At 42.8% G+C, this 22,902-nt stretch overlaps 2 protein-coding genes and 3 non-coding genes across 8 annotated transcripts in view; 2 read left to right on the forward strand and 3 right to left on the reverse strand.

The window, feature by feature from the left end:
• Window positions 1–11,885, reverse strand: part of gigyf2 (GRB10 interacting GYF protein 2) — a 36,432-nt gene extending 24,547 nt beyond the window's left edge. For 3 of the 4 annotated variants that reach the window (XM_066709765.1, XM_066709760.1, XM_066709761.1), the window contains exons 1-7: window positions 11,813–11,885; window positions 5,417–5,474; window positions 4,186–4,315; window positions 3,832–3,927; window positions 3,146–3,254; window positions 601–709; window positions 173–213 (exon numbers count right to left, since the gene is read on the reverse strand). In XM_066709765.1, coding sequence (XP_066565862.1) covers window positions 173–213; window positions 601–709; window positions 3,146–3,254; window positions 3,832–3,927; window positions 4,186–4,315; window positions 5,417–5,454 — 523 coding nt within the window. In that variant the 5' untranslated portion in view covers window positions 5,455–5,474; window positions 11,813–11,885. The remainder of the gene's footprint in view (window positions 1–172; window positions 214–600; window positions 710–3,145; window positions 3,255–3,831; window positions 3,928–4,185; window positions 4,316–5,416; window positions 5,475–11,812) is intronic. The other variant, XM_066709764.1, reaches the window with a different exon arrangement.
• A 2,666-nt stretch (window positions 11,886–14,551) lies between these two features.
• On the reverse strand, window positions 14,552–21,981 carry LOC136753551 (EF-hand domain-containing protein D1). The gene is made up of 4 exons (XM_066709771.1): window positions 21,419–21,981; window positions 17,759–17,906; window positions 16,610–16,744; window positions 14,552–15,913 (listed from the first exon to the last, which is right to left on the reverse strand). The coding sequence occupies exons 1-4, from the start codon at window positions 21,919–21,921 to the stop codon at window positions 15,779–15,781; spliced, it is 921 nt and encodes a 306-aa protein (XP_066565868.1). The 5' UTR covers window positions 21,922–21,981; the 3' UTR covers window positions 14,552–15,778.
• Window positions 21,982–22,377: 396 nt separating this feature from the next.
• Window positions 22,378–22,449, reverse strand: trnag-ucc (transfer RNA glycine (anticodon UCC)). The gene has a single exon. It is a non-coding gene; the product is annotated as a tRNA-Gly (tRNA).
• A 159-nt stretch (window positions 22,450–22,608) lies between these two features.
• Window positions 22,609–22,680, forward strand: trnap-agg (transfer RNA proline (anticodon AGG)). The gene has a single exon. It is a non-coding gene; the product is annotated as a tRNA-Pro (tRNA).
• A 140-nt stretch (window positions 22,681–22,820) lies between these two features.
• On the forward strand, window positions 22,821–22,892 carry trnap-cgg (transfer RNA proline (anticodon CGG)). Its single transcript has one exon. It is a non-coding gene; the product is annotated as a tRNA-Pro (tRNA).
• Window positions 22,893–22,902: the final 10 nt, after the last annotated feature.

The raw sequence follows: 22,902 nt of genomic DNA on the forward strand, positions 1-22,902 counted from the left end.
ACACCTCAGAGGATGGAATTTTTTTTGCCTCATTTACGGTCTCGGGATGAACGGACTATGAAGCAGAAATAGCATGGCCTACAGTCATGTCTGCTAATGAAAGCACAGCCGTTACACACTCATGACTCGCCCAACAAAGCACAGTTTAGAAAATGGCAAAAGCTCGTCTCACCTGGATCTTTTCGACCTGGCTTTTCAAATCTTCTGTCTCCCCTTCAATGTAAAGGGAGAATAGATGAATAAGGGTGTGACACCAAAGAAAGACTTAAGCAGGACCACACTGACGTGGTACAGAAGACATTGCAAGGCTGTCGACAACAATATTCTTTCCATCTCCTACTTTCCTCATCTGACTTTGGATGGAGAGAGGCTGCTTTAGTTAAACCACATGGTAAACCTGACATTTCAATTGAAAAACTCAACAAACTTGCATTTCCAAATGATCTGCATGCCTTAAAGGGGTGAATGTTCTCTCGATATACAAACTCAGACCCCTCTTTATAGTTTTGTTAGGCGGTTAAAAAGACTACAATAGATTCATGCTTAAAAATATAAAACTGCATTCACTTAGATCTAGATTCGAAACAGGTTTGTTTTTACCTTTCCTCCCAACTTTGGGATCTGTGCATTTCCCTCCCTCCTCGGCCAAACCCTCCTTCCACGTCATCAAAACTTCTTTGGTAAAACCCTCCCTCGCCACGCCCCCGACCTGTGGACGAGGGAAGAGATGCATGAGGTGACCGGGGTGGAATAGAAAAGGCAACGTGTCTGTGAAGCAGCCAACTTCAACCCTGGTCCTGGAGGGCCACTTATTTGTATAGGTCGCTCAAACCCACCACTTTCTAAAGACCTGAGACAAGTTATTTCTCTATTAATTAAGCCAGTCACTGGTTGTTCAGGGACAATATTACATTTAATATGTCCACGAGATCATCCAGGGCTTTCCAATGATGAATACCCCCTTCCCTCACATACTCAAACCCCCTGATAGTGACATAGGCACGAGATGTTGATTCAATTTAGTAAACAAATCACGGAAAAACAAACGTAACGCAAAAGGTAGTGCTGAAAAGTTTAGGGAGAAAAAAGCAAACTCCCTTAGGAGTAAGATGCAGCAACATGTAGGAAGCCAAGACTTATGTGGTAGTAGTGCTGCTAGTGCCGGCAACGTCCATGCAGAAAAAGATAACGAAGAGGATCACGGCATTGAATTCATCATGTTGGGATGGGGAAGTGCACAATTACAATCGTTTGGGCAAATGCATGAGATTTTTTGTGACAATGTCTCAGACTTGAGAGCTATGAATGAAATTGTGTTGAACTAGGGGTAGGTGGTCACGCACTTTACATCGCTAATAATTAAATCACCCACAATTTATCACTGAGAATAAATCACAATTGCTCACCGATATTAACAAGTTCTGTTAGAAATCACTAGTTATGGTCACCAGTTAAAGCCACAATAAGCTGTGCTAAAAACAAATAAGCGCTATAATTTATAAATAACACATAGTACATATTTACTTACAAATTACATTAAAAAAAACAATACAGCTATTCATAAATCATAAAGATACAATACATATTCAACTCAGTAGATACTTGAATATAGATTCCAAAACAGGCTTTTATTAAATCCTACAGTTAGCCACAGCAGTTGCAGACTGTTTTTCAACTCTTAAATCTCATCCCTTTTTATTGATAACTGTGGCTACATGCCTGTAAGCAGACTTCCTACAGAAAACTACCATGCCCAGAATGCATCACTGCCAGCATGTTTCCATGGGGTGCATTCACATTGCACACTTTTGCCATTCTGTGCAGAATCTGACCATTTAGCCAATGAATGCTCAGACTTTCCGCAGATTGTGGTTGGGTTCTTGTAGCGCAGATATCGGCATTCCTGCACGGATCTGCGTGACTCCACCAATGGGATCACTGGAATTCCACCGATCTGCGCAACAATAACGCAACCTCTGTGTGGAATGACTAAATAGTCTGCTTGTTAAACCTCATGTAAACAGGGTACGAAGCTTAACATAGTTATAGTTTGATTACATTGTAATGACTGGTGTTATGCGGACAACAGACTGCACTTTTTCTAATTGCAAAAAATGTAAGGGTGCTCCGATCAGGATTTTTGGGGCCGATCACCAATTACCGATCACTGGAAGCAGTATCGGCCGATACTGATCACCGATCACGTGATCTATTTGAAGCCTTATATTTATCGTGTAGCATTATTTATTTAACTATTCTTAACAACAATGTATATTAAGTATTAAAATGAAGAAACGAAGTATCATGAATTGACAACTGTTTATTGACAGGAAACATGTGCAACATATTCCACTCCCTCTCTTAGAGACACAACTTAAACCATAGCGTGACTAACCTTCAAATGTTTGATGAGGTTGGTGGTATTTAAATGTTTTTGGTGTTTTCCGCCTCGTGGGATTTCCTTGGCACACACGTTGCAAATTGCAAATTTATTGTCTTTTTCAGACACCTGGTAGAACTGCCAGGCCGCTGAATATAGTGAAGCCATTTTAGCTGCGCGTAGAAAAATCTCGCGAGTTTTGCATAATCTGATCGGCTCTTCTGATCTGCCTTTATAGAGACCACCGATCAAACTATTTAAAATGATTATCGGCCGATAATGATCGGCGGGCGATCGATCGGAGCAACCTTAAAAAAAAAATAGTTTTCTTTACATCCCGAGTAACTGAAATATTTAAAAATGTAAACTCATTTTTAATTTTTAAACATTTACTAAATTAATCCCTACTAGCAAACTATGCTAACTGTACTAGAATGATGATGACAGACAGATGGTGGGCCGGTAAAGGGCAAAGTCCAGGGTCGTTTTTAGACAGTCTGTGAGAGGATGCATCTTGAAAACAAATAGTGTAGTAGTTGATTATGAAATAACTGCTGTGTGCAGGTTTTAGTGTGTAAAGCAATTACAGTGAATACACCCAGAGCAAGGTAGGCATGGTTATGTGTATTTGGCATAACCAAGATAGGGGGGAAGTTTCAGTGCCCTCACTTCTGCTGCCAGCCATATCAGATATTTATCAAGCTACACCCCTCACCAGCTTGTCTGGATTATTATACTGCAAGGAGGAGAGGGCCATGTACTCACCTCGACCCCTTGAGGAACTTCGACCTCTTGGCGCCCCTACCACCGTTCCTCCGCCTCTTCCTGTTAATCGCAGGACAGCTGCACTGTTTACAGACATGGAGAAATTTCTCTGTGGACAGACACACATTCACTTAAAGCTCTCTCTCTCTCTCCAGGGTGGACTGACAACAATATAACTTCTTTAAAAACATACATAAATAAAACACACACAACCAACCCTTACTCGGATGTGGCATTCTTTTGGCTAATAAGCCATCTTCTGTCAAACTAACGGCATATTTGAAACAACAACAGTTTTGTATCACATTTCAGTGCCGTGACAGCTGGGTAACAATGAAAAAAGATTCCGATGTATTTTGTCGACAGCCTCAGATTATTTTCAGATTCGTCTGTCAAGAAGAAATATAAATACATTCCTCAATCAAGCTGCTTACAACAATCTCCCAGGTTTCCAACGGTTAAATTAACATTACCACACACAGTTTTTCAGTCAGCTATTGCACTCTGCTGCAATGTACTGTATTATTATTCGATGTTTCTAAATTTAAATGGTCACTGAAGGCTTTAAAATAACTGGGTCTGAAAAAAATACGGGATGACATCTTTACTGAAAACACTGCACACAGGTTAGACATTGAGGGGGAAATAATGTGTGGTAAAGGGAGTAGATGTAGAAAGACAATCACCTGTTCTTCCTCTGTAAATGGTACAAGTGCCAGTGGTGGCAGGGGCTCGTCTTGTAAAATAGGCAGAAACTCCTTGTCTTGTAGGTCTAGGGGAATCTGTCCAATGCAAATAAAAATCATATACCCATCAAGCTTAACTTTGATTGAATGCAATTTAGTTAAAATAGCTGCTTCATTGAAATATTACCATTTTGATTTGATTAGAAATTACACAATAACAGGCTCTTCAGTTTAAACACTGTTCACATTCATATAAACAAATAGATTGAATCTATCTTCGTGTACACACACACACACACATTTAGATAAGGGCCAAGTCTTCTTGTGACACCCTGGTCTGCAACATGATCTTACCTTATTGTCCTTTACATAAAGTGCTAACATTTCTTCTCTGCCGTAGCGGTAGTCTGCGAGTTTATACTTTGGCAATGCTGGTGAGAGAGGAGGAGAGGTGATACTGCCTCCACCGGACAGAGCACGGAGCCTGAAGGACAGAGAGCAGGGTTTGAGTGTCGTACGACCACAGTCCACAATGTACAATGATTGGAACTCTTTACACAACCACATGGCTGGGACTGATATGCTTGGGGTCTTTAAGAACAAAACTGGCCAAAGGTGTTGACATCAGATAACTCGTTGGGACAGGAAAGAGGTGCTCTCGCTTGTTCTGGTTCTCAGTTCTAATCTTTTGTTTACAATTATTTGCATTTCTTTGCAGGGAAGCTAATCGCTTGACACAATTGCAGCTGGGCCGAGTTCTGAAACACACCCAGCGTATGGAAACATCTGCTTGGACTGCAGACTGCACAAGCTAAAGCTCCAAGCAGAGCAGTTTGCTCAACAAGAGTGTCTTCAACTATGAAGGAGAAAGTGACGCACTGCAAACTGTGAACAAAGTCCTGTGATTTCAGTTTACATTTTTGACTCCAGAAGGCCGTGTACAAACACACAGTATACCCCTGTGTTTAAGTAAAAGTTTTCCTGAGTATAACACACTAGATCTACACCTAGAGGAAGTCTACACAGTGTTTTCTACCTGGATCCTGTGTAGAAAGATTCAATGTTTTTAAGTTACCATCTTTTAATGGGTTGAGCAGGTAGTAGCAAGAATACAGAACGTATCATTATAGGTCATATTAGTTGCATTTCTCACCAAAGTCTGTAATGGTTTCTAAAGGTGTGTTAATTAGATGAGTGTGTATGTACATAGAACTCTCTTAATGACAATTTCAAATGGTTATTCAGTGTATTTCCCTATATAAGTTAGGGCAAGACTCAGTGTAATGTACTGAAAAGAAACAATACAAACAAACAAAAGGAAACATGACCATTTAGTCAGACAGGACATCCACCAGAAAAGCAACACTTTGTAATTTAAATTGTGAGCACCCCAGGAACAGAGATGGGTTGGAAACTGTTTACAGAAGTCCAAGCAGCAGTAAAATATCTCCCCCCTAAATGGTGTGTGAAATTATAATACATGAGAAGTGTGTTGTGTAGCACACACAAACCCTTCTGGGATTAACAGTTCCTAAATCACACAGAACCTGGGTTTGCACACTGAGTCACATCGCAATGCACTTACCATTCTGGTCCAAAGTTAAGTGTCTGGGTTTCTGCCATTATATTATTCTCTTGCAATTCTAATTGGGGGAGAAAGAAGAAACACACAAATTACCACTTGTATTTTTTTTTTTTTTTTGCTTAGAACAATTTAATATAAAATAAAATCAATCTATAATTGTATCAAATTACCCATCCCCTCCACCCCACCAAAAAAGCTCATTCATTCCAGAATACTGAATGATTTTTGCTCATATGAGAAGAATGTTTATTCCATTGTGCATCAAATTACCCACAGAACTCTAACTCTCCTTTAAACTGGGCCATTTAACACGGCAGACTCCCAGTAAATCCTGCATTTATTTAAAAAGCCAAGGCTATTTTACCAGGCAGCTATTGTATGTGGACAGCCACTTCACACAGACAAGGGATATATAATCTTATTAAAGCAAAACTGCTGAGTGCCAGTGAAGCATTTGAGCTTTGCTTCATAAAATGAACATTTCACAACCTATATTAGGGATTTAAAAATGTAGTGGTCAAATATGGATCCTTATTACTTCTGTCGTCACAGTGGAAAAGATGCAATGTAATTTTCTGTTATGTTATTAGATATATATAACTCCACAATCATCATCATAATAACAGTGCATTTCTGGTATTTAAAATAACCCGTGCTTGGAATTCCAACTGCATTAATGTGAAGTTGAATACTAATACTCCACTTGGTATGAAAATCCCTCAATACACTGAAAAACAATGCTACCCAATTTAAATCCAGTGAATACCAATTTTACACACCGTGGACACAAACACTTAAAACCAAAACACAGTGCTACTGTGAGACACAGCAGAGCTCCAATGGTCAAACAAGTTGTTCCTTAAATACAGGCCATAAGGCTCTCACACTTCATGCATACATGATGAACCATCCCTAATGTTCAATACTGGAAGTATAGTAACATTCCTGAATGGGGAGTGTAGTAACGAGACACTTGCAAAACAAACAAACACAGATGCACACGTATACAACAGAAAGGGCATGAGGAAGAACAAAACATAAAAATTACACCAAGTTTGATTTAGGTACCTGCAAGGTAGCAAAACATTCTATGGCCTTGCCAAGCTGTACTTTTGACTGGATCCCAATATAGTTCGTTTTTTTTTTTACTACATATTTCACATATGGGCTCAAGAAAAATGTCCAAGACTTCATGCGATACCGTGCAGGAAGCTGCTGTTGTGTGTGGATAGTCTGGATTTAAAATATGGTTATTTTGCAGTGTTACACACTCCTTTGATTTCCCTATGGCTTTGAAGCTGCATTTCAATTGATCCGGGCATCCTCTGAGCAGACACGGTGCCTTATTCAAGCATGCTTTGCTACTATGATCACTCACAGCTCTACTGGCAACACCAACATGTGTATCCGATAGCGTGCCACACAGCTGCTTGCAGTTGTGCAGTGCGTTTCATGCAAGCTCCTCTATAAAGAATTAGACGATGATTATAGCAGAAAAAAGGGTTTCACCAATATGAGGGATAAACTAACAACAGCTGCATTCACCGTACTACTCTGACAAAGACACCACTTTGGTGTATTTCTTATATTCATATAGCACAAGCCATTTCCAATGTTTAGCTCATCTCTCCAATATCATTTTATCATTTAAATATTTATATACATGAGCATGTGTTTAACTAAAATCATTATTAAAGTACATTATTAGTCATGCAATTGCATTTGTTAGGTCTCTAAACCAATCTTATGCAACCTGACCCACAGATTAAAATTCAGTTGAACCTATGGCAGCAGACTCTTTCAAACACCAGAACCAAATGCTGCCATGTCATGTTGTCAGTGGTGCATAGTAAAGGGGAATGGAGACATTATTTAGGTACTTGAAAGTCGTACAGGGGGCTTTATGATCAGGGTTTTTTGCATTCTGCAGCATGTGCATGTGTTTTAACACTCTCAAGACTCCCACTGGGATCCTGCCCCTTCAGCCTGTGTGCCAACAGCGAAGTAGCCCCTACTCTTCCACAGACTGGCTGCAGCTTCAGGCTGACCAGCTATTTTAGGAAATCAGAACTGACTTGCCCAATTAGGAACGGTATTCCTAGACGTCTATATCAACTAGAAGATTTCCCTTTCACTTCCCTGGCTTGGCTGCTCTCAGGGCTGGCCGGAGCTATAGCACTGCCCCCAAAGCCACCTGCTACAGCAGTAAAAGCCCTTGTGGAGTCCTTAGGCTTTGGAAAGCAACAAGTGATTACCTTTTGAGAATCACAAATGCTGTGCTTGGCACTCAATGACTTCCTGACCAACCCCTACACTGATGGTCATATTTTACTTGTCAAAGAGATGGGGTGAACGAGTAATACAGTAATACAAAAAATAATAGCTCTAAAACCGAGATCTGCTTTATTTTAGAACATCTACATGCATTACCTATCAGATGGATAAACGTGTCACTTCACATATAGAGAAATTGAATGCAGTCCTAAAATTCAGAGAAGAATGAACTGTTCACCCTGGAGGAATATCTGGAAAACAAGACTAGGATGCAGTCCCTATAGAAAGTGGACGCATCACCTCGTTTATCTACATCCTGAGATACATACAAAGACAACACTCTCTCTGTGGCCTATTCAAAGCATAAGTGATGCCTGAAACAGCCTAAGTTCAGTTGCTATTGCAGAGGAAAGTACAATCGCAGTTTGACCAGTCGCCTTGAATCTCAGACTCCTTATGTGACGGACAATGTTGTGACATGACTGGTTAAAAATTTCAACATCGTAGAACCTGGTCACATTTAATATTAAAAGAGGAAAGAGATGGTAATGGCATTAGTGTTTGTATTAAAGTTATGAGCATTGTACAAGCCTGTTCCTCGAGCACTAAGACAATATGAACAAAAGTGGGAATTGCCACACTAAGCACAGTTCTCCAGCGTGAGACCAGCAAATAAAAATCAAAAAGCATCAGCATCGGAGCACAGGTTTTCAAAATGGAGACACCTGGATATGAGAAAACAGGTTGTCTGGTAATGAAATGTCCTAGAATATATTCCTACCTTGCACGTCTGACCTGTCCTATTTATTCCTCACATTGAAAACCATTTTTATTTTACTTCCTTTTGATTACCCTGGACTTTGAAAAAAAAAAAAAAAAAAAAAAAAGGCATCTGAATATTATCTGATTTCTTAGCAGACAACCTCATCCAGGGTCACTTACAATTGTTACAACAAATCACATTATTTTTAAATCTGTTCCCATTTATACAGCTGGGAATTTACTGGAGCAATCTAGGTAAAGTACCTTGCTCAAGGGTACAACAGCAGTGCCCCCATCTGGGATTGAATATTGTCATAAGTGTCCACCCTTCAATTCTCTTTATACAATAAATCCTTTTAAAATATTGAACAGCTAAAAACGATTAGAATTAAAGGGCCCAAAGACAGTTTTGACTGACTAATTGACCATCAAGGAGATGGGAATGGGAATTTCTCACATATCTGAGAAGAAGCTACAGGTGTCAAACAACAGGGTATCAGAAATCATACGTCAGTTACTCTACATTCCAAAGGCATATTAGTCTTGAAGTCATACATTGGTTTTGTCTAATAAGTTACATTGATTAAGTGAAAGACTAATTTGAATTTGGGAAGAAAAAAGAAAAAAAAAGAAAAAGCATGTCTTAAATTAATCATACAGAGCAATCTAGGATTTCACTGATAAGATTGATTTAATCTAGACAGGGTAGGCCCTTCACAGAAGTGAAATATTGAATTGCACAGAAGAAACTTGGGCCAGGCTCAAATCAAATATTGTTTCAAATATACTCATTTTAAAATTCCAACAAGAGCACAATACCACAAACACAGTGTTCTAAGAAGTAGCTGGGGCACAATTTTCCACTGCCGGTGAACTGGGGGAAAACCCATCATCAATATTTACTATGGAATGGGCAGTGTGTCCACACTGAAAACTTTAAATCAAGAGGTAAACACTGGATTTCATATTTTGTATCCAACGTGCCTAACCCAATGCACTGTGGATTTATGTCAAATGACAGCTAGTCTGTGACCAACAGCTGTTTATGGCCTGCTAAGAATAAGAAATCCAGGCCTATAGATTTGCAAGCTTGGGAAACTAGATTGCTCACTAGAATAGCAAATACTGATTCTGGTTCTGTGACCAGTCAAAAGCACATTACTGGCAAGGCCACTGGAGAAATAATGTTCCTTCATAGACAACACCAGCTTCGCCTTGCTTTTTCTATATGCTAGCACCATTCACAAAAATAAATGTACAAGGAATAGAGTGAAAAACAATGACTTTTGAAAAGATTTGTCAGAATAACAGAAGTAACTGGATGCTGGATGAATACTTGGCGCTTTTACTTGTATAGAAATGGTTTTAAATTACATTTCACAATTAAAGAAAATGCTTAATGGTCAGAATTCTTAACCTCAGCAATGAATGATTCCAGGGGCATCTGCCGATTTCACAAGCAAAGAAACACACAAATATAAATGTGTATTCATGTACACAAAGGCTTCACAAAAATGTGCAGGCCAAAGTTTAAAAGCACCTGTTTATTATGCAAACACCGTAAGCCCTGTGAAAAGGAGTGCATTTAATTTTTGAGGGGCTGTCCATCCCACTGCAGAAAGAAAGCGGTGTGCTCACACACTGTGCCGGAGGGATACAATATCCTGGGGTGCAGGCCCTTACTGGCAGACCACCTGGGTCCGGCAGTCCTAGGCAGCAGATTTACGGTGATGCTTTTGCACGGAGTCAAGGATCACTCCATCCATCAAGACTCTCCAGGAGCAACCTCTGCTTGTTAACAGCAGTCTGCATTTTAAAGAGGATGCACTGACTCACACCTCTTGAGCAATATAAACAGAGGGAATCACAGCATCCCAGCTCCAGCCAGCCCTGGCCCATCCCAGATCACCCACACTGAGGACACTGGGCTCGGCTCACAGAGACACCTCAGGAAACCCCACTAACCAGGACTCTTGGAAAATATTTCATCCACCCTTTCTTTGGCAAGAAAGGACAGCAATCCCACAGGGCAGGGTTACTGATCTTGTAAACACCATCGTGCAAGCTTTTTTTTGCCTTTCAGAAAATAAATAAACAGCGTCACAAAGCATTAAACCGACCTGAACTTTGTAATGTATTTGTTGGTGATGTGTGGAGTTAGCAGTATAAACAAGTGGTCTTGCAAAGCCGGTTTGTTTGCAGGCGACATCTATACCTGGCCGGACTGCCAGACAAGATCTAGGCGACACGTGTACGTTTGGATTAACCACGGGCAACTGAACTTTATATTTCAGAAATGTCAGATCATGAAGCAACTGCCTTAACCGGACAAACCCCATGTGTGTTCAGGGGACAGTCGTGTACTCCGCTACAAACTATCCGCAGATGACTTGATAAACCGACAATGTTTACAAAGAAAAGTCACCCACCGCAGTTAAGCGTAGCCTCTGTAAAGGGATACAGAGTCAGACAACAGCAAAGTCGGCCCACGTAAAACACGGGAACAGGACTGTCGCAAAGCACCAAGATCATCCGCATGAGATCCGAGTTTCTCAGTGACACAAGCACCAAGGCCGCCGTCAGGGCAGATATGACCGTGGAAATCACACGTCGGTACCGTACCGCCAGTTGTGCCCCCGATCTCAGATCACTAATCGACGTGTATATGATCCATGTGTTGCTGATCTGACCGCACTGCCATGTCGGATTGGGATTTGCCCCCCCCAAAAGTGGGAACTGCCGGTCAGATCCCGACAGGCGTGGGAAACTTCTCACATCGGACTGGCGGTACTGGTCAGATCGCCCGGGTTGGGCTCAAAACACGCCGTTTCAAATCACGGTGTTGTCACTGACCCGCAGCCCGAGCCTCCCGGATCGCTTACCGCACAGCACGCTCGGTAGGCAGGTAAACTGTCACAACTTTTCCCGTTGCACTTCCCACAATTCACCGCCCACGATCACAGCCCCAACCCCGCCACACCGTGCACACCGATTACGGGTGAAACAGCCTCCGAAACGCCACGGACCATTATCGCAAAACTGCACTAAAGTACACTGACACACGAGTTAATCGCCAGCCCCCCTCTCCTTCTCTCCCTTTAACCCTCCGTGCGGCCTGCTCATCCTGCCGCCAGAGCGGGTTTTCCTGCCGTTGCAATGCGGCCGAGCTCAAGCCCGCCGCGACAGTCCTACCGCACTTGAGCCCGCAGCTCCGGGGCCACTCAGCCATGCGGGTCCCGAGGCCGGGGTTAAACGCTTCCGATCGACTGGGGACAGGGGTCAAGGCCACAAGGAGATGTCCATTAGGATAGTTTACGTTTATTTCACAGAAATAGCCACAAATTCCACCCGCTGCCTTACCTCTGCTATACTGACAGTGCAGGGTATCTATACGAGCTCTCGGTCTCTTCGTTTCCACAACAAGATGGCTGAGTCCAGGTCACATGACCACATATAACCCACTTGGGACCCGGATGGTTTGGGATTATCTGCCATAAAGCTCCTTTCGCCGATTTCAATTACCACGTTGCAAGGCGCATTAAAGGAATGTTATTATTATTATTATTATTATTATTATTATTATTATTATTATTATTGAAATTGAAATTGAAATTGTGACATAAAAGGCCAATTCTGTGTAACCTGAGTACATTGTTAACCTGAGTGTATAAATCATAGCATATAGCTTCAAATTTATGTAAAACTCCACTATTCCTTCCAATATGCTCAGCTAAATTAACACAGGTTCATTATTTTAAATGAAGGGTATTTGTATACATAATTTGTTTATGATATTAATAAAATGCCTAAACATATATCATTTGATTGTAAAGATAATAATACACATAAATACATGAATCTGAACAACCTGTTTGTTTAGCCTTTTGCACAGGGCTCTGGCTTCTGACACAACAACAGCCCCCGGCTAAAATAATCTATTGATGGAGGCAAGTATATGTTTTTCTCAGGGGGTTTTGCTACACCCTTGTGTAATACAATACACTTCACTTGTCCTCTCTGTTAATCTGCTGGCTGCTTGTTTGTCTTGTACCTCACCTGCCCAGTTATTATCATTGTTTTTCACACTGTGGAACCAGTTACCTGTGGACACAAGAACTGCACCATCTCAGACCACCTTTTGGTGCCCGTTCATTCAGACTGAACCAATACTACAGTCTTCACCTCTGCCTTGCATCATATAAAGTGATATCACCAGCACTGCACTACTTACAGATCAGCTGACAAGCACCTTTCATTGAAGTCCTTTCCCCCCCAGCATCCCAGCTCTATATGCATATTGTATTGTATTTTGTCACCTCATCTGCAGTGCCAAGCGCATATTATCCACTATCCTATATCTTTGCTTGATCACTCATACAAGTATTGTGCTATTCATGTGTAACATTCTAGTACGTTCTATATTTTTCATATTTTTCATATTACTTGCTAAGTAGTCCCTTTGTATAAATGTGTCATCCAAAGTAAGAAATGAAGACGTGAAACTGTGTGCCAAACAGACAATCCAGTTGTTGTTTTCTTCTCTCTGCAAGTGTTGTAAAAACAGAGCCATCTGTCCAGCAGATTTTACCCTTCTTCCTCAGTTGAATCAATGATATGGGCAAAGGAGCTAAAAATAGCTGCCGAGCAGATCTTTAGGGGTCTTTCAGGGAGATGTGTATCACACTGAATCATCAATGTTGTACATTTTGATCATGATGCTGAATGGTTGTTTGTCTGACTTTATCTTCAGTTCAACTATTTAATTTGTTCTACAACACCCAAATCAAATAACTTGGTTTATTTTGTGTGTGTTTGTTTCCAACAGTAAGTAATGCTTAGGAGACATAAATAAGAAACATACATTTAGCATGCAGATAATTCCAATACAATAATTATTTGACTAAAATAGAGGTTTGTCTTCCCTGAAACAGGTTTCACTTCACTTTCCATTTGAATCAGTGTCTAGGCAGTAATTCTGCACACTTACTGAGATCATCCCAATGTGAGAAAACAGAAAAATTAATAATAACAAGTATACAAATACGTTTTAGTAGGACGTTATGTCATGTTATGCATTGGACTGTCAGAATGCTCCTGACTTGCAGATCACATCAGTAATAGTAATGCCCCTTTATTGTATGCTTAGAACATCAGGAGACAGGGTGGTGAGGTGGACAAAACTGGCATTTGGAAAATGGGAAGCACTACATAAGAACATAAGAAAGTTTACAAACGAGAGGGGGCCATTCGACCCATCGTGCTCGTTTGGTGTTCAATAATATCTAAGTGATCCAAGGATCCTATCCAGACTATTTGTAAATGTTCCCAAACTTTCAGCTTCAACCACATCGCTGGGGAGTTTGTTCCAGATTGTGACGACTCTCTGTGTGAAGAAGTGTCTCCCGTTTTCCGTTTTGAATGCCTTGAAGCCCAATTTCCATTTGTGTCCCCGGGTGCGTGTGTCCCTGCTGATCTGGAAAAGCTCCTCTGGTTTGATGTGGTTGATGCCTTTCATGATTTTGAAGACTTGGATCAAGTCCCCACGTAGTCTCCTCTGTTCCAGGGTGAAAAGGTTCAGTTCCTCAGTCTCTCAGTAGGACTTTCCCTTCAGACCTGGAATACGTCTGGTTGCTCTCCTCTGAACTGCCTCTAAAGCAGCAATATCCTACATGCAAAATAATTCAAGCATGTCCACGCTTCCATCCCCAATGGTACTCAGTCATACTCAGTTTGTCTTTTGCTAAGGCTTTATTTTTTTCCCCCCACCAGATATCATCCATTAAAAACACAGCCACAGCCACAGTGGAAGCTAATCAATCACAATCTAAAGAAAAACTCCTTCGAAAAGGCTCGTTCCACAGCTTATATGCCAGTGATTTAAAGGCACTGTAGAGTAAACCCCTAAATGAATCCAGCATTCATTAAAAGCTAACAAACAAACACATCCAAAGACATATACACCATACACCTAGCATTCTTTGTTAGGCAGATTTGATGGCTTTAGACACACTAAACTTACATTTCTTCATAAAAACAACTGCAGGATTCGCAAGTCATAGTAGGCCCCAGTAATAAACAAACAAACAACACAAAAGACAATTAGAATTAATTTACTATTTATTTAAGAAAAATACAATTATTGATTTTATTCTTTTCACTTTAATACACAAATATTTTAAAAAAGAACTACCGTAAGTTGCTAATTAGTTTAACATTGGGTATAATTAATTCAAATATTAAATACAATAAATATTACACCTAACACAATAAAATCTTAAAAGACAGCAGGATATTTTAGTTTTAATACTATTTCTTTAAGTGGCTCCATGCCTCCGATCACATAGTTGCTGCACCTTTGAAATTCATAAAAAACACTCACAAACACAGAAAGGAAAACATTTAAAGACAGAGCAGTGCAAATATTGAACAGGGAGGCTTCTGTATGTTTCTCTAATGACGTTTTACATTTCATTAACATATTTTTTAATTATTTTGGAGGCTTTACACCACCATGACCTGTTGATTTCGGTGAGTGTGGGTCATTTTTTGGTAGATTAAGCCAAAAAGGCATTATTTTGGCCAGAATAATGTATGTTTTCGAATGTAACCCACAGTCAGCCAGTGCAGTTCCTTGTCAAAGAGATGCCATGTGACTTAAATATTGACTTCTGCTGTTGGTCGACAACATGATCCATTAGACATCAAATCCAATTTCCTCACTACAAGACAACTGGTCTCTCAATAAATGGTTACCTATTATTGTACAAAATAAAATCGCTTAAATTAACTATCGACTGGCAATCTTAAAGTGAAACTATGTGCTTATTTTCTGTAAATGTCTATTGATCTGGGCAAACATTAGCCAATGTTAATAATTATAATCCTGCCTTGTATGGAATGGACATTTGTTTTTTTAAATATATAGTTCATTTGATCATTTGTAACTGTAGCTGTTAAGAGTGAGCTGAAAAAAAGCATTTAAAATGGGCTGCAAGCAGGAGACCCGATGCTCCAAAGTGTGGTTTGTTAAAATTTGGTTTGTTTGTTTGTTCTACTAAATTGTCATGGCACTCCTCAATTCCTCAAAGGGGACAAGATGTAGAATACTTACAATACACAACGTTAGCGGCACATTAGAAGCTCTTATCTGGATCTCATCCCAAGCTTCCAGGATGCCACCACAACCTAGGTGAGATATTTCTAAGGTGGACCTCTTCCACAGAGACTGAGACCCCAGCCCTCCCCTCCCCGCCCCCCCGGGGCTGCATCATGTTGGTGGTGTCTGGAGTTTGAAAGTTGGATATGCGGTGGGCCACAGCGAGGGGCTCAGGAATTGAAGGCTGACTGCAGCTCTTTAAAGGCAGCGCGGCGTCTCTTCCTCTCCTGCTCCTGCCGCTTCTTCTCCTCCTTCTCCTCCCTGATCTCGGCCTCAAACTTGCTTCCCACTGCCAGAGCCTGCACCTGTACGGGGAACAGGAAAATCCAGCTCAGCACAGTACCAAACAGTACAGTGTAGTAGAGCACAGTAGAGTACAGTACAGCGTAGAACATCTCATTATAGCACGGAACAGCTCAGTCCAGCTCAAAAAGACACTGTCCACGAAACTACATGGGAGCGTATTTAAATACTCCAAGTTTACTCTGACAAACATTGGCCCATTGAAGTTGGGGGAGTTCAATGTCAGAAGGCTGTCAATCATAAAAAATGGAAAGATTTTCCAGCTAACTACATGTGCAGTTTATAAAACTTATGAACACAATCAATCTCAAACAAGGTGCAAGAATAAAAACAATCCTTACGGTTATTAAACACCTCAAATTAAACAACTGAAATGATCTCGTCTAGTGCATTAAAAAAAAAAAAGGCTTCAAAACAAACTGTTTAAATTGCCACTAGAGGGCACCATCGCCTACAGAAGTCCACACTCCTATAGCAAACAGAGCATTTTAAACAGTGCATGGAAAGTTCAGAAACTGGGCAGCCCTATTTCAATGGTCTACATATTCCCAAATGAAAACTTGTTTGGTTAGCAGTTGATCTTACACCCTCATCCGTCAGCTTCCACACACGGTTGAGAAGTTTGATCTGGGTGGTGAAGCAGAGGCATAGTGTGACTATTTTCACAAAGGTGGGGGGGGATTCAAGAAATTCGGTACCTTGGCCTCAAAGAAGTCCCTTGCTCCCAGCACGCCCTCCGTGGACACGTCAATCTCGGAGAGCCTGGCCAGGGCCAAGAGGCCGCTCTCCTCCTGCAGCTCACCGGCCGCCGCCTTCTGGAAGATCAGCAAGAACTGCGGGAAAACAGACCGGCACACATCAGAACAGCCCCCCCCCCGGTCCTGGACAGCCTCCTCTGGCCTTCAGGATTGATGGGGGGATGTTCAGTTCGCTCAATATCACAATAATCCAAAAGTCTCACCTGCCTCAGTGCATGATTGATTCTAAAATAAATTGAATCTGAGATCAGTGTTCATTTAGTCAGCTTTTGTGGAATTGTAGCAGTCTGTCTGAGGCCGATGAATACCTTGTTGGTTTGGTTTGATTTCCTGTCTTGCAAGGTACTCTGAGGTGATTGCTCTTAAAGGAGCTATATACTGTATACTCCTTTTAACATGTTCTATATTACGATTGTTATCCACGACCAGGGTCAAGGCTCAGGGTTAGTTTGTAACCATCTCTCCTGTGAGAGAGCGAGAGAGAGAGAGAGAGAGAGAGAGAGACACACTGATAAGTCTTTTGTGTGAAAGTTAGGCGCCAACTGTCCCTCTCTCTGCCCGCACGGCTGGCGTCCTCTCCCAGCGTCACAGTGCAGAAACGCAGGGCACAGCCGAGGCACACCCACTGGTGGCAGGGCAGGCATCTGTGACCCCAATCAAGCGCTACTGAACTCTCCGCACGGGGCAGGAATTGTTTCAGTCTTATCGTGGAGCTGAGCAATGGGCAATTGTCCAAATGTGATAAAAGGGTCTGCAATCCTGGGTATGTCGACAAGCCGTTGGGGTATTCTACCAAATGGGCCCCCTGCATGCCACAGCACTCAGACACAAACTCACTCATCCAGGGCTTTGATATTTATACAAGGTATGATTCTTTTTTATGTTCCACTAATCCTGTATGGGAGTACATCAAGTATTTTTTCTTGCCCTACCTAGATCAGTTCCAGAAAGTCAGAACCCAAGTTGCTAAGAAGTGGGAAAGACTTGAGTCTTGAGTCCAAAGAGGACCACACTTCATTCTAGCTGGGCTCAGTTAGGTCAGGAACAGACAGTGGATGAACTGTATCTTCCCCCCTCCCCACAGGTCACCTCTCTGAAGCTCAGTTTGCCATCAAAGTCCTCGTCCACCTCCTTGATCATGTTCTTCAGGCCCAGGTGAGTCTGCGGAGCTCCCAGCTTCTCCATCATGAGTTTCAGCTCCATCAGGTCAATGAAGCCATCCTTCCCAGCATCATACCTGCAGACACAGCCGTGGGAATGGATTTTGTGGATCATTGAGTGGAATAATCGGGCTGCCGTTCTAAAATCCAGCAACACACGGAACAATCGACTTAATGAGTGTAAATCAGGGGTCTCGCATTCAAGGCCTGGAGGAGCCGCCGTCTCCACTGGCTTTTGTTTGGGGTCTGATTAGCAGATTAAGTGGATGCATTTAACACATTTCTCTAGGCTGCAATGACAGATGTAGTTCCACCATGAATGAAACCAATCTTTTAAGTTATCAGCTGTAATTAACCTTAAAACAACACTCAATCAATTAAAAAACTTGAGTTCTTAATGAGCAGAGAGTTCCAGTTGGAAAGGAAAATCGGGACACACTGTGGTTTTCTAGCAGCTGAGTTTGAGAGAAGCTGAAGATGCTAAATTCCTTGTGAAACTTGTAGTCTATGGACCTCCAGGAGCGGGTGTGAGTAGTAATCACGGTGCTGCTCCAAACTGTCCCTAGACTTTTTGGGGAACTCCGTAAATACATCTCGTTAATCCAATGGCATTTGTTTTTTAACTTGGCATTCCAGTATACTAAAGGCTCTGAACTAGGGCCAAGCCTGGCTGAAACAATTCGAAGTCAAGTCTGGTCCCTTGGGCTTTCATTAACAATAACCTTGCTGCCAATGCCTGGCAGCCTTCAGCACCGCACCACGATACACCGCCCAGAGAGAGGAGGTTAAATACATCAGCGCACATTGTTTCAACGGCACGGACAAGGCTGGGAAGGGTCAGATTAACATTCGCTGGGTTTCTATTTCCAGTCACAAAGCAATCAGACTGAGATAGCATCAATAACATACCCAACTTAACATCAACAACAGACATATATTTAGCAATTTCATTATTATTAAATTTGCCATACTTGTGTACCCTGGTGGAGGTGGAATAATAAGTTACACGCATGAAGGGAAATGCACAACTTTTCCTTCTTTCCCGTCTTTCAGGTTCTGAGCCCATGGGCTGAGGGAGAACGTGGCGAAAGTTGTGCCGGTGCTGACAGGTCGGGCAGGAGGCGTGAGATATTATAGCCAGGCCCCTGCCAAACATTACATACACACTGAACGGCTGTCAACACATTCTGGCACTGCAACATACCAAACCCACTGGAGCTTTTGCCACTCCGATGCTCCTTTGCCCAATTAATTTTCTCTCTGTTTTGTACACGCTAATAACTAGTGGTTTCCTTGGGGGACACAGGGATGAGGACAGGGGACACTTTACTTTGTACTTTGGGGGGAGACTTATTTAATACACACTCTGAACATGAAGGAAACTCTTTATTCATGGCCTGATGAAAAAAACCTGCGTTGTGGGAGTTTGAAGGGCGTCGATGGAGCTCCAGACAGGCTCTAGTGAGAAGCCAGAGGGAGTGTAGGGAGACAGGGTATTAATAGCTCCTTTCACACAGTTGCTAGTAGGGCAGGGCAGCCAGGGTTTGGGGCAGCAGTGACCTCAGAGCAGCTGGCAGCTGCAGTGGAGGCGCTAGCCACTCTGTGCTCCACACACCCGGACCAGCCCAGCACCACACACTGGGGCTGCTTTGTTCTCCACCTGGGCCCGACAGCTGCAGCTCTGTCTGCTGACCCACAACAGCAGCAACAACAACAACTGCGGGCGGACTTGCCACCACTGCCCTGCCCCATGCTGCGAACACTGAGCACAGCCACGCTGGAGCATGACCAGCTGGGAGACTGGAGACACAGCTCTGGGGAAATTGTTTAACACTGCACATGACGAAGAACATAAATAAGACCTGAAGGGAAAGGAGGCCTCTGTGCCCATCCTGTCGACCCAAGAGCACATTTCTGACACCTTTTTTTATTACCTACAATCCACCTTTTTACACAAACAGGGCCTTTGGTTACAAACGGAAATGCTGGAAAAAGTTGCCAAGACCCATTTTTTAAGTTAAACCCGCCCGAGCTTTGAAATGACTGGAAAACCTAAAGAGGGACAAAGGCCTTGTTCAGAAAGAGAGAGAGCACATGTATGGGCACTTATCTGCAAAGGCCTTGCCCTCCGCCTGACTGGCACATTCTCAGACACCCACCTCTAGGCTACCCTCCTCCGCAGCAGCAGCGCAACAGGGGGCAGCGGAGAATGCTAATGATCCTAGCTGCTGCTCCGAGCCTCATCACACACTCTCATGCAGACAGAAAAGTTCAGTAAAGTTCTGAGCGCCGTGGCCTATTTCTTTTAAACTCGCCCTTCCTTGTGATCGCTCAGGAACTGGGTGCCCGCCGTCGTCTGGAAATCAGGTCAACCCATGTGGTGTGCCCGGACACTTTCGCATACTCAAAGCTGGTCACATCCCTGTGTTCCAAAGTAGGCTAGCTGCATGGACGCATTTAAGCAGATTTTCTTTGCTCCCGGGACGTCAAACGATTCTATTTTCGAACCGCACTAGAATACAAGGGACTTAAGGATAATGAAACTGGGGCCCCACCCCCAACTCCATGGCACAAGAAGTGCAATCTACAGAGGGCCAACTGTCCCATCCCGATGTATTTTTTTTTTATTAAGGATGAATAATTGAAAACAGAAAATAGAAGTGCCGGTTTTATCTTTCGGCTGCTGTAACAATGGCATCACAATGTATACCAATCTTACAATCCTACAAAGTGAGAAAACAAGCGGACGTCTTTAAGAAAAAGGAACGAGGCGAGGGGCAAAGCAAAATAAAGCCATTCAGGGCAGCTAGAGACGTTCATGCACACCCCAGAGGGACGGGGAATCTGGGGCAGTGATTGTGTGTGTGTGTGTGTGGAAGACAGAGAAAGAGACATTATTACAAACCTGCAGTTGTACTTTCTCACACACACACACACACACACAAATGCAGTCAAAAGCATTTTCAGAGATTGTATGTGCTCCCCTCAAAATAGCAGTCAGCAGTTTAGGAAAGGATAGCACAGTGCAGACTTGTGATCAATGATCAGAGCAGGTTTCTATACAATATTGGGTGACGTAACTAGCTCCTAGACATTTAGCAATTTCCTCCAAACCATTAAACCAATAGCACCACTGTCCAAATGTTGGGAAACAGATAAGACTCCCCCAGCACAAGGACTGGATCCATTTCAGCTTCTGCAGGCTCTTATCCCAATCCCTGTGTTGTCACTGTCAGTCAATCCTAGATTTGGTGCTGGTCAGCTGAAAGTAAATACACATTGACAGATGTGCAAAGTTGAAAACAACGGGAATACGTGCTGAAGCTGAAGCTGGACCAAACAACTCGGGACACAGATAAAGGCCAAGGAAACCGGAGAGGGGAGAGATCACAGAGATGGGGGACGTGGATGGCGTGTAGAAGAGGGCGCTTTTCTCAGCACTAGCCGCTGCCTGGTACAAAGATGCCATTGTCAGAGCCGGGGGGGATTGGGAATCAGAAAAAGCAAACTAGAACAAAAGTCGATGAGTAGACTGCCAGAGAGAGGGAGACGGAACAAAAACAAAAACTCCAGATTTTCAAGCACTTACCGTTTGAACATTTTCTCCATGTCCTTGATTTGCTTTCTGGTGAACTCCTTAAACTCGGTGTACGGGTTGAAGATCTTGGTCTGCTTGGGCTGCGCGGTGCCCTGGTTGATGTCCAGTCTCCTGCTCAGCTTGGCACTCAGCTCCGAGCTCGCATTGGCGGTGGCGGCGGCGGCTGCTGCCGCTTTCTCCTCCCGGTCACCCCCGGCGGGTTTCACGCAGTTATCACCCGCAGCCGCACTGCTCTGGCTGTCAGGGTGCACGCATTGCTGCACGGTCAACCTGCGCTGCAGCTTCCGCGCCAGCTCCTCAGTTGCCATTGTGGTCCAAGGGGTTTCCCAAATCTCAGCGTCGACTCCTGGCTGCTTCTCCCGCAAACTCGCACAGCCTCTCCGCTGCCCCGCCACGGCGCGCTGCACTTTCACCGAGAGGAGAAGATCCCGGGGGGCGTGGCCAACGACACCCCCCGCCCCGTCTCCGGACCCAGAAACAGGGCCCGCAATCATCTAAAACCGGGATGAGGTACTGTCCATTCCTGAACTCCACGACTGGACCGCTGCATGGCTGCTGTGCAATGTGCATCCTCCTCTTTGCAACGGAATGTTTGTATTTCAAAAAGGGTACACGGTATGGATGCATGCCAACATGAAAAAGAATCAATCAATCAATCAATCAATAAACGTTGAAATCAATAAATCAATAAATGTTGAAATACATGTTGAAATAAATGAATAAATAATTAAATGTCGAAATAAATAAATACATTGACATTTCTGTATTTATTTCTGTATGTATTTCAACATTTATTTATTTATCATGTATTTATTTATTTATTTATTCTTTTCCCTCTATATTTATTTATTTTTAATTTTGGCATGGATTATCCTGCATATCCCGATGCCCTTCCTATCATCTATCATGTTTAAATTAAAAAGCTGAAACAAGAAGCGCATAAAAGGAACTGCGTTGGCCGGGAATCGAACCCGGGTCAACTGCTTGGAAGGCAGCTATGCTCACCACTATACCACCAACGCCTGGTTACAATTTCACTCCAGACCTACTTGCACGTTGCATTGTCGCGTCTTCAAATGGGAGTGTGTGAGCATAACTTTTAATGTTAATATATGGATACATAAACGTAGATTTATACAACCGCTGCAAGAAGGTGTGGATGTCTCCGAAGAGACGTCGCAGGCTCGTTGGTCTAGGGGTATGATTCTCGCTTAGGGTGCGAGAGGTCCCGGGTTCAAATCCCGGACGAGCCCAGTTTTAGTTTCCTCATTCCACATTGATTTTTTTGTCTTTTTCTGTGAATAAGTTTTTGTAGACATACATCAACATTTATTGTGGTGGAAATAAATGAGGGCCATGAGGGCCATGTGACGTATTTGGCCTCCTAAAGTATGGCTCGTTGGTCTAGGGGTATGATTCTCGCTTCGGGTGCGAGAGGTCCCGGGTTCAAATCCCGGACGAGCCCGCTATTAACG

The sequence above is a fragment of the Amia ocellicauda genome, chromosome 7, assembly GCF_036373705.1.
Source record: "Amia ocellicauda isolate fAmiCal2 chromosome 7, fAmiCal2.hap1, whole genome shotgun sequence".
Lineage (NCBI taxonomy): Eukaryota > Metazoa > Chordata > Actinopteri > Amiiformes > Amiidae > Amia > Amia ocellicauda.

Excerpts from the sequence above, each read along its gene's own strand:
- LOC136753551 (XM_066709771.1), bottom strand. The coding sequence starts at position 21,921 with ATGATTGCGGGCCCTGTTTCTGGGTCCGGAGACGGGGCGGGGGGTGTC. Across the intron at positions 17,907-21,418 it reads ATGGAGAAAATGTTCAAACG|GTATGATGCTGGGAAGGATG; the intron begins GTAAGTGCTTGA and ends CTGTGTCTGCAG. Across the intron at positions 15,914-16,609 it reads GGGACTTCTTTGAGGCCAAG|GTGCAGGCTCTGGCAGTGGG; the intron begins GTACCGAATTTC and ends TTCCCCGTACAG.